General features: G+C 35.6%; 1 protein-coding gene across 2 annotated transcripts in view; it reads right to left on the bottom strand.

Moving 5' to 3' along the window:
• Nucleotides 1-14,719, bottom strand: part of LOC126735791 (titin-like) — a 291,189-nt gene that overhangs the window by 162,895 nt on the left and 113,575 nt on the right. For both annotated transcript variants that reach the window (XM_050439900.1, XM_050439901.1), the window contains exons 28-32: nucleotides 9,354-9,394; nucleotides 5,740-5,767; nucleotides 5,562-5,652; nucleotides 5,420-5,499; nucleotides 1,583-1,788 (exon numbers count right to left, since the gene is read on the bottom strand). In XM_050439900.1, coding sequence (XP_050295857.1) covers nucleotides 1,583-1,788; nucleotides 5,420-5,499; nucleotides 5,562-5,652; nucleotides 5,740-5,767; nucleotides 9,354-9,394 — 446 coding nt within the window. The remainder of the gene's footprint in view (nucleotides 1-1,582; nucleotides 1,789-5,419; nucleotides 5,500-5,561; nucleotides 5,653-5,739; nucleotides 5,768-9,353; nucleotides 9,395-14,719) is intronic.

Genomic DNA, 14,719 nt, shown 5'->3' with positions numbered 1-14,719 from the left:
TGGGCCTTCTACGGCCTGGGCTAGTTTTAAACCAACTCAGTTCCTCCGGCTGGAACCTCATCGTTTTAAGTTTCCTCCTCCACTTCTTCTAGTTTGAAGTTTTGGTCCAGTCCTCTCAGTATCACATTCAGCTTCCTGTCCTCCTCAAAAAGATGGAATGGAATTTCATTCCCTCCTCCTTGAGAAGTCCCGTAAGTGTTCTAAGAACTTTGAATGTTTTGGGGAAAAGCGCTAATCCCAATCTATCCTTTTGGACTTTTTCAATGTTGATTTTATTGTCACAAAATAATTTATACTTTGTGGCCCAGTTTGTTGTGTGTTTTAGCATTACCGTTGGGATTCGCGCTTCTCCCCTTACCCGCTAAGGAGAGGTTGTTTAGGGGCATGTAAAGTGGATTTTTTTTTAGCTTTGGAATGAAATTTTCAGTGGAGTTTGGAATAGGCTTTGAGGCTGACGATGTTGAGGGGACTGGCTCCCTATTTGTTGTTTCTTCAGGGTAAACCAGTTCAGAGGCCGGCACGCCTCCGTCCTGTGAAGGCGGAGACAGGCCCGCATCTTCCCTGGTTCTTTTCTTTTTTTGTTCATTTTGGCTACTATTGCTAGCCAGACCCCCCATTACCGCCAGATGCTCTTGGAGTTTGGCGTTTTTGTTAGTAAGGGATTCGTTACGATTCAGCACCTCCTCGAGTTTTCTATTCAGGTCAGGTCGGATATCTGCTTCTTGAGAGAATGGTTTTCCAAGATCATCGAGTTTATCTTATAATCAAAAAGTTGTAGTTTCTCGGTGAGCTGTTTGTTTTGGTATTTAACTTCATCAATTTCGTTTTTCCTCCTCTCAATAAGCAAATCTCTTTCCCGAATTTTCTACTCGAGTTTCCCTACACGTTCTTTACTTTGCCTCAGCTCCGCACTCTGGGGTGTCGCTTTGCCAGCTCCCAGGTCGGGGAATAGAGGGGTTTTGAGTATTTTGGATAGTTTTGGGTCACGGGATTGTGATGGAGGTTTTTTGAACTTTTAGGAGTCATTCGAAGTCTTACCCCGCTCTCTCTCTTGTCTACTTTTAGATCTCCTATAGTCCTCGCTTTTGATTGATCTTCTGTCAAGTATTCATCCGATAGGTCCATTTTTTGCTTATCCTATTTTTTGTTGCGGTGCTGGTTGAGCCCCCCACTGACGATGGGGGGCGAGTTGACGTTTTTCTTCGCCGTTTGTGCTTTGGATTCTTTTATTAATTCGAAAAATTGATTTTTTGAAAATCGAAAAAGACAACTGCTAACTGCTGGCGTCTACTGTGAGAATGAAATTCGAAAAAGACAACTGCTGTTTAATCGCAAACCATAACACTATTAACTATCATAAAACTATCAGAATGATAAAACTATAACACCATCAAAAGGCAGTTCGAGCCAATAGTAAGGTACACTTCTGAAAAATAACGTGGCAATTTTTTGAAACTAAATATCGTTTATTTTTGGGTACGCACGCTCAGCATATAGATTAAATTTCCTTATCTATTTACAACTGATTAAATATAGCTTTAATATTACAGATTTATTGTAAAACACAAACCGCATAACTTACCGCAGGCGCCCATAACTGAGGCGGAGACTCGGGGAAGTCCATAGGCAAACTATCATCCAAACCAGGTGCTCCGGGTGGCAATGGAGTAGGCGGCGTCCAATAGTAATTTGGCCGATCATATGGGAGCTGGTTCGGCTGCGGAGTAATAGGAGCACTTATCCCTGGGAAGAACGGCATTGGTGGAGGCACTGGAGCCCGAAATAACGCTAAAAACGAAGTTTTACGAAGAATTAGTAAAAAAATACACAGTTGTTATACCCAGTACGGTTATATTACCGTTGCATTTAAAGATATAAATAACTATTTTTATGGCTTTTATTATACAAATTGTTTATATCGTTGTATACAAGGTGGTAAAAAAATTATGACTATACAGGATTATCCAAATTAAGTGTCTACCATTGGTAACTTTGTTATTAGTCAAAATAAAAAGTTGTTTAAATTAGCAAACTAGTAGCATTTTTAATGCTGGCAAAAATGAGAAGAAAAAAAACAATTGAGAATCACATTTTTGACGCCAATTTTTTCAAATAGAAACCCCTGTATATTTTTATATTTTATTTTATTTTTTTTTCTGTTAAAACATCAAATTTTAAATAAAAAATCCTATGACTTTTCCGTTAGAGTCAAAGCTAAAGTCAAAATAACAATAAATATTTTAAATTATTTGCAGTATTAAGGCTAAGAAAACAGTTTGACTTTCGCGATTTGATAGCATTAACACGTTGAAAGGCGATCACGCCGTACGGTGTCAAATCAAATTTAAAAAAAATAGACACAACGCTGTTCAGTTTCAATTTTTTTAACCTACTACGCAACAGTTTGCCGCGCAGCGTCAAGCGTTCTATTTAAAATACATATAGAATTAAACTTACTGTTTTAAATGGATTAGATAAAAATAAAGTAGTGCTCGATTTCGTGTACTTATCCTTATAAACTGGGCCGCAAAATTAATGCACCAATACTGTATTTTGAAAAAAAAAATTATAATATCGATCAAATATTTTTGTGTCTAAATTAAGTATATTCTTACTTTAACGTAATAAAAATATTAACAATAGCAAAAATGTCAAAGAACGTATAAAAAGAATAGAAAAAAAACAAGAAAATTCAAAAATTAAAAAGAATATTAACGCTAATAAAAATAATTAATAGCGAGTATTTTCTTCCCTTGAATAACAGCACGGCAGCGAATATTCATGCTTAACATTATGGGCCTTATCTCGTTTTGAACCAAATTATCCCATATTTGGACCATATCGTCAGTGAGTCCATATAAAGTGTTAGGAGGGTTAGGAAGTTCTTGAAAACGGTGGTAGATCATGTCTCAAAAATTCTCAGTTGGACTAAGATCAAGACTATTTGCTGGCCAAATCATAGTTTCAATTTTAACATCATTAAAATAATTTTGAACAATCTGAGCAACATGCGGTCTAGCATTATCCTGCTAAAATAACAAATTCTCACCAATGTAAGGGCCAAATGGTATCACATACATGTTCTTGCAGGATCTCCTTTATGTACCTATCAGCTGTTAAACTGCAATTATTAATAGCCATCAAGTCAGTACTAGCAGATTTAGATTCAGTACCAGAGATTCCTCCCCAAAATTTAACTGACCCTCCACCAAATAATCTGGTGTTCTGGAAATTACATTGGGCATATCTTTCATTTGATCTTCGATAAACTCTTATACGTTATCCGAGTTGTAGAGACAAATTCTGGTTTCATCTGACCAAAGAACTCTTTTCCAGTCTTCATTAGCCTAATCGATGTTCCCTAGTAAAAGTTAGCCGTGCTCTACGATGTTCTTGGGTCAAAGCTGATCCTCGCGCTGGGATTCTTGGGCTTCTTGGATTCTCAGATTAGATTCAGCTCTGTCGACGAACAGTATCAGTTAAAGTCTACATCAATCTTTCTGTCACAAACCTTTGTCTTAAAGCAGAGAGTCTTATAAAACGACCTTGAACTTCTGTAGTTATGCGATGTCTGCCTTGACCAGTTTTTCTGCTTCCTATAACCTCAATCATACGAGAAACGGATGTATGCGTTACACCAAATCTCTCTCCAATTTTTCGAAAGCTCCATCCCTCTTCCAGTAAAATAACTGCCTGCCCACATTCTCTAATTAAAGCATTCGCTTTCTTGTAAATATGCTCGATAAGTTTGGTGTAACCATGTATGATTCTACAATCCGTAAGAGCTTTAAGACTACTACGATGATCTCGAAAGCTTTTTCGTAGTCTACGAAAACGAGCACCAAAGCAAAGGCTTATTGTACTTTATGCATTTTTCAGTACTAATTGTTAATATATGGAGGTAATTAATGGTGCCATAACTCTTACAGAATTTTACCTGTTCGTTTGACTAGTAACAATCAAATTTCAAACTCCTTCATCTGCTGGTGATTTGTTTTTCTATATGCCCTTCAAACTGTTGTTAATTTCGCCTAGTGTAATATCTGGGGTATCCTCTCACTTCTGATTTTGTATTTTGGAAATGTTTGTGTTGCTCTCCTACACTGTCGTTTTCTTGTAGAGATCCACATGGAATTATTTTACAATTTTGCAAGGGATGCAGGCTAGATAGGTCCCAAGTCGACCCAACTGCTAACCTCATCTGCCGAAGTGCTGACATACCTTTGTCATCTGGTGCATCCTGCAGAAAACTGGCGTCGGAGTTACGGCGGACTAACCATTAAAACAAGAACTGATAGCAAATGCAACCCGCATTTGCTAGGGTGTTAAGGTAAAGGCTAAAATCTTCATTTATGTTATGATATAAGCACAGAAGACACAAGGCCCTCAGTCTCCGGCAATATGCGTTTTCCCAACCAAGGTAGCGCATTAGGACAAGAGCACAGATAGAGGATGCTAAGAATCCCCGGAGTGACTAGGCTACTGGAATAGACGAACGCTACAAATCATGATCTAAAATACCAGAACCCTAGTAACGACTTATAAGCTCCAAGAACTAGAGGAGGAAATCAAATTACTATTGTGAGACAGATTGTAAATCAGTGGGCACAAATGCCAAGAGGAAAGTGAAGTACTACTTGGATCAGGACATTTTCTTTATTATGTTGGTGTAAAAAATGTAAATGTTGGTGAAATAGGATTTATAATACACAAAACACATGTACAAAATGTTCTGCAATTTAAAAAATAAGTCGTACAGTAGCCTATCTAACAGTTAAACTAAATAGTAGATACACATTCAAGATATTATAGATCTATGCCCCCATATCAACGCAGGCTAAGGAAGTGGTCAAAGAATTCTACGACGACAGCTCTGCAACAGACCTCTTTTTGCTACGCCTTAATAATAAGAGATTTTAATGCCAAACAGGTCTAAAGCAACGCAATTGTGAAACCTCGCTGGAAAATCATGGGTTTGGTATAAGTAATGACAGTGGACTGACTCTGGTTAGCTTCATACAAGAAAACCACTTAAAAGAGATGAACAGCTTCTTTGAAAAGACTAGAGTCAAAATGGACATAGGCTAGCCCTCCCAGAGTAACGAAAAACGAAATCGACCTGATAACCTAATATAAGACGTCACAGTTCTTAATAATTTCTCTATAGGTTATAGTTATCACCGAGCAATCTTTGTCACCAAATTTCTTGATTGACGTTCCATAATAAACACTATACAAACAAATGTAAATTTTCAGTACAAATCATAAATTTTACCAATAAAACGTACAAGCAAAATAGGGATGTTAATTCAAATTTTATCTTCAAATTCCAATAAAATAATTCGAAGTAATGTAGTGGTGCGTTAATAATGCCGGCCAGTGTAATAATCGTAAATTTCAATATTTTATTGTTACTTACGTGTCTGCGGAGGAGTTGCTGGAGGGACCGAAAACGGAGTTGACGGTGGCCGATAGACATATGGAGTAGCAGGGCTCATTCTAGTTAAAATAATTAAAAATAAGTTGCATAACGTAGTTTTAACGTAAAATTTTCAACATACTCCCCCAACTCTTTTAAAAAATTTTGAACTTCTCCTGGACTCATGTCTGGTCCAAATGAAAGGTCAGCCAACTCATCTGCCTTCAGATAATCTAGGATGGATAAATTTAAAAAGTAATGACAAACTTCAAGAATAAATATATATTCTTACGTTAATACTTTTTGCTTTAATTACTTACCAACTGGTTCAAATGGCGAAGGCGGAGTCTGTAGAAAAAAAGTACAACTTATCAGCGCTTTTGCTTAGGATCTACGTTTTAATGAAGTTTAGGGTAAAAAAGTAATAATTTTCTGAATGCCTTAAAAGCCATAAATGATGAATTTTTCAATAAAAAAAAATAGATCTATGAAATAATATATATGTCGCAGCCTTCTACTGTAATCGGTCACTACATGAAAAATCTGGCCTTTTCATGAAACGCTGCCAAACACTGAAACAAATAACTGTTACGCCAAAAGACTATAAATTTTAGACGTTACGTGTAACGTCAGCGTGCTTTGGCCGCTTGATGAAAACGAGCAAAATTACGTTAGGTGTCCGACTGTATTGGACGTTTCATGTACCGCTTCGAATCTACTTTGCACCTGCTGAATCAACATCAACGAAATAACACACATACTAACCTCAAAATGACGACGGCCGAGAGTGTTATTGTGACACAACAAACGCAATTCTACAAGAAATTAAAAGAGTTTTATTCCCAGAAACCTCTACGAAAGCCTTACACAAAGCACAAAATTGAAACAGTTATACAAGAAATTATAGCAGCTTATAAGCAGAATCCGTAAGTACTTATCTCATTCTTATAGATTGTTTAGGTTAGGTTTATATCCGGGATTGCCCGGGTTTCTCGCAGACTCTTGATTTGTACAGTGTACACTGTGAATTCATTCATGCTATTACAAAAACATATCTCCACTGTTAGTAGGTACTACCTACTAACCTATCATTTTGAAATTTTATACACTTGTGTAGTTTGGATAGCAATATTTAGATATCCTAATATTCCGTAGACATCGAACTAACACGTCTTTTTGTAATTAAAATAAGTCGATTGGAGACAATTTACCTCTATACAAAAATGCTTCATTTGTCTGTTAGAGCTTAGTTTTCGAGATACAGGGTGTTAAAATTTTTCATCGTTTTTTGTTGATTAGTCAAAAACAATATCTCCCATGTTGATGAAACTTGGTACAGTTGATAGCAGTAATAAGGAGCTACTTTCTATGCAATTAGATTTTGTTTTATATAATAAAAATATCAAACTGTGTTTTTATTGTTAAACTTTGATGTCTTCTAACGGACAGAAGCACTTTTGTATAGAGGTAAATTTTCTCCAATCGACTTATTTTAATTCCAAAAATACGTGGCAGTTCTATGTCCGCGGATTATTGGGGCAACCTGTATAATGTTAGGTATACAAGATGGCCCAATAGTGTGGCAAAGTTAACTTTTTAGTTAAAAGTTTTATGGGAAGCATTGTACTTTCGCAAAAAATTATTCTTAGCTACACAGGGCGTTCTTTAATAGCGAGGCACAAGAAAATTTTAATTATTTGAAATTTGTTTCTTTATTTTTTCTAAAATAGGTTTCTGTTTTAGAGGAAGAAAAGAAAGGCGCGAATACTTTTTGCTGCAGACATGTGATGTTATGACCATTCCTGACCAATCACATTTAATAAAGAAACATAAAAGCGAGGATGAAATCGAGTTTGTAGTGGCGTACGAAGATTTATTTGAGAAATTATGTGATTATCATATCAACAAAATAGGTGGTCGCGTTAAAATGGAAGTAGCTCTCAAAAATAAATTGAGTATCCCACGTCCGGCCATAAAATGTTTTGTTCAATGTTGCAAAAGCTGCAATGAAAAGAAACAAGGCAGACAAAAAATTTTAGTACGTCCCCTTGTAAGCAAAGATTTTAATCAAAGAGGGCAGGTGGACCTGATAGATTTCCAATCGCTTTCCGACAAGCAATTCAAATGGATAATGAATTATCAAGATCAGGCCATAAAATTCGTATTCTTACGACCAATAAAAACCAAACGTGCCGAGGAAGTGGCTTCCAACTTATTAACTATTTTTCTGTTAATAATAAGTTTCTGTTAATAGGAGCCCCGAAAATTCTCCAGAGCGACAACGGTCGCGAGTTTGTAAATAAGGTTATACTTGAATTGAAAGAGTTATGGCCTGAATGCATTATAGTACACGGTCGTCCTAGACACCCCCAGAGTCAAGACAGCATTGAACGCTCAAACCAAGACGTTGAAAATATGATCCGAGCTTAGATGTCTGACACGAATAGCAAAAGATGGTCGGTAGGGCTTCAGTTTGTGCAATGGCAAAAGAATAATTATCTCATTTTACAGAACAATATGACGGTCTCCGTATAAAGCACTTTTGGGCTGTGAACCTAAAGTTGGTCTATTTTCTAGTAACATACCCTCAGCGCTTGCAAAAAAATTAACTTCCGAAGAAGAGCTTATGAAAATTATCAATAACGAAGAAGATTCAGTTGTCGAAATATCGGATACACATAAAAGTCTCGCTGATGAAGATACCGACATTACCAATATTGTGTCTTGCTCGGAGGAAAAAAGATCTGAAGAAGCAATTTGTGAAAATTGTTTACGTGTTGTTAATATTACTGAAGTTTGTCAACAAGTATCTTCAGTACTGTGCAATTTATGTTCCGCTAGCAAAAACATCTCTGAGTAATGCGACGAAGCTAGAAATAAAACTGAAGAAGCCAAAAAAATGTTGAGAAATTCGGCAAAAAAATTGCCGACTTTTAATATGGTTGTGTGTTGTTAAATACTCCTAAAGTCGACAGAGGCCGAGGAGATTCCAGAAATATGATTTGTTTAATAATAGATCAGAAAAGTGGTGTAAATCAGGTTACAGGTAAACACGGTATTATAAAGGGATGGTTTGGTGCTGAAAGTCTCACTGTTGCGGGTTTAGCATTTCTTAATAAAGAGGTAATCCCCTGGGAAAAATCACTGAGCTTAAGAGAAGCTGTGTCATTAGGATCAGGTGGTCAAGGCTTTCTCAAATATTCGTGTAAACCCAGCAAGCAACAGTGTACTAAAAATAAGTGTATCTGTAAAAAAATAACGTACTTTGTAACAGTCAGTGCCATAATAGCTTGCCATATTTTAAAAAGTAACTTTTCATTTATTTACTTTGATTAATATATGCGTGTTTCTTTTATATTTTTGCTCTCGAACTGTAGCTAGTCTCTATTGATTTATTTTTGTAATAAAATTTATTTTGAGGTTAGTATGTTTGTTATTTCGTTGATGTTGATTCGCAAAGTAGATTCAAAGCGTTACATGAAACGTCCAATACAGTCGGACATCTAACGTAATTTTGCTCGTTTTCATCAAGCGACCGAAGCTCGCTGACGTTACACGTAACGTCTAAGATTTATAGTCTTTCGGCGTAACAGTTATCTGTTTCAGTGTTTGGCAGCGTTTCATGAAAATGCCAGACTTTTCATGTATGAAGGCTGCGACATATATACTATCTCTGATAATAAAAACAAAGGATTTACGATTTACGTAATAAAAAGATAGCATCACTAAGAAACCTTATAATAGTATCTCATATATGATCCATGAGAAGTAACTTAATTTTACAAGTTATTCACTGGTGCAAAAATGCAAAATAATTCATCATTATTACTCTATATCTAACAGTAGATGTTTAGTGCATACGTTGGAAACAAACGGCAAGTCAATAATTGTCATTTTGTGTTGTCAATAATACGAAATTAATGCTGGTACTTACATAAGCAGCCTCTTGCGGTGGTTGTGGTGCTTGTTGTGGTGCTAAAGAACATAATTAATTATTAGAATTTCAAAAGTTATAGTGTAAATCATTTTGGAATAGCTTTGGAGTAAATAGGAATAATTAAATACAAGAAAATACCTTAGAATATTGAAAGACTAGAATTAGTAAACAATTTTGCTTGAGTTCGACATGTGCATAGGGGCAAGGGGAAGGGCGTTTTGTTTCTAAATAGAAAAATAACATATTCAAAGCAAAAAAAAATTTACATTTAAACGCAATCAATTTAGACTAAGTAATAGGTGAACTATTAAGTAGCATAAAATAATAAATCAAAATCGAAACATAGGTAAGTGGGCTATGCAAACTTAGAATATAATATGAAACGAAATATAATATGATAAGTCTCTTAACATATGAAATATGGGATGCTCTGGTACCTAATAATAGTCCGGACGCGACGGAGAATCAAGATATAACTTAAAAATTGTCTATCCCAATCCGCAATGCCAATTGTCAATCCATCTATAATGAACTTTAAAATATCAATAAGAGTTTTATTCAAATGGATTATGAAAAGTATTTCTAAAATACTCTAGTCTTAACTAAGGCAACACTGCACAAACCGGATAAAGGTGTGAGTCTTTATCAGCTCTATTATTCGTATACGTGATATTTTGGTCGAAAGGAACAGTTGCTTACTGCTATTGTTAAATAAATAATGAATTGCTAATTAGATCTCTACAAAAATGCATAGATGCTGCCGCCAGATTGAGACCTAAAAAGAATGGCTATTAAATAACGAGATAGCGTCCTCAGAGGGCGCCCTAGAGAAGTAGGAATAAAACGAGTCCCCCAATCGAAATCCCAATCAAAGTATAGTACGTTGGGTGGCTAGAAATCTTCGCTATTCATGTTCCAAAACGCGTTTTCTGCACTATTATAGTTATAGTACACTAGCGCTTTGAACGAACGTGTTTTTTTTTCGCGCTGAAAACTGTGGGACGAGAAATACGAGCAATGCATCAGTCTCAAGTTTCTCGATTACTTGAAAAAGGCTTTGACCGAGTGCTATAAATTGTTACAACAGGCCTATAGAGATAATTTTCTATCTCGTGTGCATATTTTTGAGTGGTAAAACGGCGTCAGTGAGGGTCGAGTGAGCACTCAATTCCAGAAACACTGACCAGAATTAACCAAAATGTGGGTGCAAATCGTCAAATGAGCAATTGGATGATTGCCGAGGCTGTAAACGCCGAAAAAATCGTTAGAACTAAGGAGACTGGATATAAAGAGACTGATCTCCGTGTTTTCCAAATGAGGTCACGCGTACGCAAAATTGAATGATAACTAGGTTTGCAGAGAGTGGCCACCTCGGTGCTGTTGGTCAGAAGTGTACCTCGCTCTGATTAACTGAGGCGTGTCATAACAAAAGCAGCAATCTCCCACGCAGCAAGTCTGGCAATCGGTGAAAAATGATTTAGATATACGAAAACGTATTTTTTCAAAATATAAGTTTGTATAGTATGTTAGTAAATGTCCTTTATAGTATAAATATATTCTAAAAACATCTTAGGATCAATAATACCACCATAATTTAAAAATAAAAATTGGAGATTGTTGACTTTGGTATAAACATTCGGATATTGTTAGTTTTGTTGTGACGTATTACGGAGATTACTAATTTTGCTACGGAACACAGTATTAAAACTACTCAAGACATTTTTGACATTTTTTATTTATTGAACATCATTACTTAATAATTAGAAATGTTATTAATTAAGATTAAAGTTCAAACAAGGAATTCGGGGAAGTCTTCAAATGGTCCACACAGATCGGATTCTTCGTCTTTTGGACCCAGATTATTCCGTTCAAAAAATTTCTTGAAATAAACTAATTCAACATTCAGCTCCCACTGTTCTCCAAAGTGCTTTAGTAACAACTTTTTGACATCATTAGCCTTTTCCTCTTTGACTTTCACTCCATATTTTCGTATTACGACTGGTTGAAAATTTTCCAAAAGTCTATTTTTTTTTGTTATTGATTTAAATAAACTCATGTTATGCCTATACAAAGGTTCTCCTCTTACTAAAATATCGTTTTTTCTTGTGCTTTTTTGTATAAAGAATCTTTTGCACTCTGTTATTTTAAAGTGTAAAGAATTTGTAGATTTTAAAACAGTTTTAGCTGCTGCCTTAAAATCTGCAACGACGCAGTCACTACCAAGCTCTATGATAGTCCCATGTTCAGATATAATGTCTTTATACTGATCTGGATTTACAATATTTTCGAAAGTTTTGATTTTCTTCTCGATATTACCGAAGACTCGGTCTGGCGGAATAAAAGAGTGCCCTGTAATTGGAAACACAAGCTCTATTGTTTCAATGTTTTGAGGAGCTTTTTGTTGCAACCAAAAATAGCAAGCAGCAATGACAGTAATGTTTTTGTTTTGGCCCCCGCAATCATCGGCAACTAAACGAATAACTTTTTTATTATGAAAATCAGTATTTTGTAATCTGTGGGACAGGGCTAAGGTAATTTCATTTGAGCCTTTTTTGTGAACATCTTCGGTCCATACGTAACAGAACGTATTATTTTTAGACAATGTGTCTTTTGAACTTCCCTGTCTAATTGTAAAATTATAAAGGTATAACTGACGGCTGTAGTAACAACTCTGATCAGGTATTTTTGAAAGGGGTGCATTTTTTTTATAGTCAAAACAAAAGGTAATAAGGCCCTCTTCTCTCGTACCAGATCAAAAAATGCTTTAGCTCTGTATTTATGAACTTGTTTCTCAGCCATAAGCTTCGACTTTTTATTTACATCAGTTTCACTCTTAATTTTTAAACTTAATTGTATGCACGTAGAACATGCGTCGGTAACAGGATGCCCAAAACCTAAATTGAATTTAGTGCTAAATATTTTCCAAAAATACGTACGCTTGACTTTAAGCTCAGGAGCAGCCTGGTCATTATACAATCTAATTAATTTATGATTATTAGAGATAAGTACTGCCGCATAGAGGAAGACCGACAGTAGTGTGAGCTGTCACATTTTAGTGATTAAAAAAAAGTATTACAGCTAAGCATTTGTTTTTAAATTTTTTTGATTTATAATTGCCACCTCTATTTTTTCTGGGGCGCAGTACCAGTTTTCATGAAATTTTCAATAGCACGCTGCACTCGAAATCTCTTAATATTTAAAGAATTCAGAAACGTCTGTTGACACACAGGAATCAAAGTACGTTCAATGCTGCTAACAAAATATTTTGTATGGAATTGCTTCCTTGAGTGCATTTCATTTTTAGGACGACGTCTTTTTATGTTTAACACTTGTGTGTACTTTAAAATTAAGGCATCTTGTTTTAGCTTATCATAAGTAGAATAAAATTTTTCATGAAAAACTTTTAAGTCCCTCATAGTAAGTTTTTTACATTGAAGCCCCCCGAATGATGACTACATTGTGGAGCTACTGGAAGCTTGGAAGGCATGTATCTATAATAAAAATAAACACCTTTAAATAATTTAAAAACATATGTTTCCGAAGCACCGTTTTAGTGACATAACAATAAATTATCAACATCGATGATGCTTGCTAACGGGGTTATCAATTTTATTACTAAAGTTATAAAAATATTCAATGTTTCCTACCTTGCCTTTTTTTGTGCATTCCGGGTCCATTTCTCGGGATTTGAACGCCGCTTTCTAGCTTTTGATTGTTCAACTTCTAATGGATGTTACATTTTAAACAACTTTCCGCGAATATGGCAAACCAAATTATAACCAACTACACTGTTTTAAATTAATTCAAATAATAATTATGTCTGAAAGCAACGAATCTATCTTAAAACGTGAAGAGCAGGAAATAAACATCATCGAAACAAGCAAGCGGAGACCCCTAGTAAAACTAGTCAAGTCAGGTGACGCGTACACTGACTGTAATTGGTTGAAATGGATATTGCTTATTTTGCTGTGAATCACACAGTGGAGATTGTATGTTTTGCAATAAACGGCAATTTTTAAACCTAATTTTGTATGGAATATTGTCTTTTATGCTACAAATAAATTTCTAGAATAATAAAGGAGCTTTAGCAATAATAATTTATGCCCAAAACTCAATATTTACAAAAACTGGAGATTGTTGCTTTTGATATGACACGCCTCAACTATTCTACACGTTCTACACTTTTATTTTTACTCTCGTCATTTTGATGTTTTCAAAAAAATAATTTTCGATAATCAATCGTATTAAATTTATTTTTAATGGGGTTAGGATGTTGTAATGTTTGGAATCGCACGATCACCAGCCATTCTGATCGGGAAAAAAGAAAACAGAAGGTTTTAACTCTTCTAAGAGTGCCCAATTACGTCGGCAAACTAACTATCTGGAAAGAAAAGTGGTTTCAATCTGCCATCTATTAATCTGTAATAACGTTATTATCATGTTACAGGATTAATTACGCTTTAGACGGGATCTGGAGAATCCTAACTTTTATTCATTTGGTTAAAATATTTAAAAATGACCTTGTTCTAAATTTTTCTTTTAAAACTTTATAAGTACGAGACTGCTGACTGAGACACCCACCATAAATACAATTGCCTTCGACTCTTAATGGAATTCGGCAATATTTTTTCTTGAACCACTATTAATATTATCACCACTTTAATTCTTTGTTATTGTTTACAATATGCTGTGCATGGAGAAGATTTCACAGCAATTGAATTGGTCAACCGGTTTGCTAAGGCGGAGTGGCGCCGCGTGTCAAATTATTACGATTTGTCCCGTATTTGTATTTTCTACTAGGCACTCTATGGTTTGCTTATTAGCGACCTATGTATGGGTTTTGGTTGGGCCCATAGCGGCTGAACCCATAAAGTAACGAGAGAAGCTCCTCAATCTCCGTGCTGTCCGCTGTGACGGAGAAAGATTAATCGTGTCGTGAAATAAATCTAGTATCATCTCTCTTCGCCAGCACATTTTTAACTAAATTAACACAAAAAACTAAAATTCATTAGTGTTTCTTCATTTTTAATTAACATGTATTTTTGAAGCAGGATGGTTCTTAGTGGTTCGATGCCTCTTGAAACTTTGTAAGTAGTTTTCACCGTTGGTGACATTTTATTTGGTGTTCCATGTTTCCATTGAGAAATCTCTCTTAGGGCTTCTTAAATATGAACTTTTAGACCGCCGGCCATGACCTAGCAGTGATGAGGATTTCGCCCTGAAGCCACAAAGAAGATAATTTCGCCGCCCTTAGCCCCGTCAACCCACATCACGCCTTAAGCCCTATGTGGTGAGAAATAGCCCATCGCGGGCTCTCGCCCCCGAAAGAAGAACACCACCATGGAACTTGACCCGTAAGATTA

This window comes from Anthonomus grandis, chromosome 4 (genome assembly GCF_022605725.1).
Source record: "Anthonomus grandis grandis chromosome 4, icAntGran1.3, whole genome shotgun sequence".
NCBI classification, from domain to species: Eukaryota; Metazoa; Arthropoda; class Insecta; order Coleoptera; family Curculionidae; genus Anthonomus; species Anthonomus grandis.
This window is presented reverse-complemented; position numbering and strand designations above follow the sequence as displayed.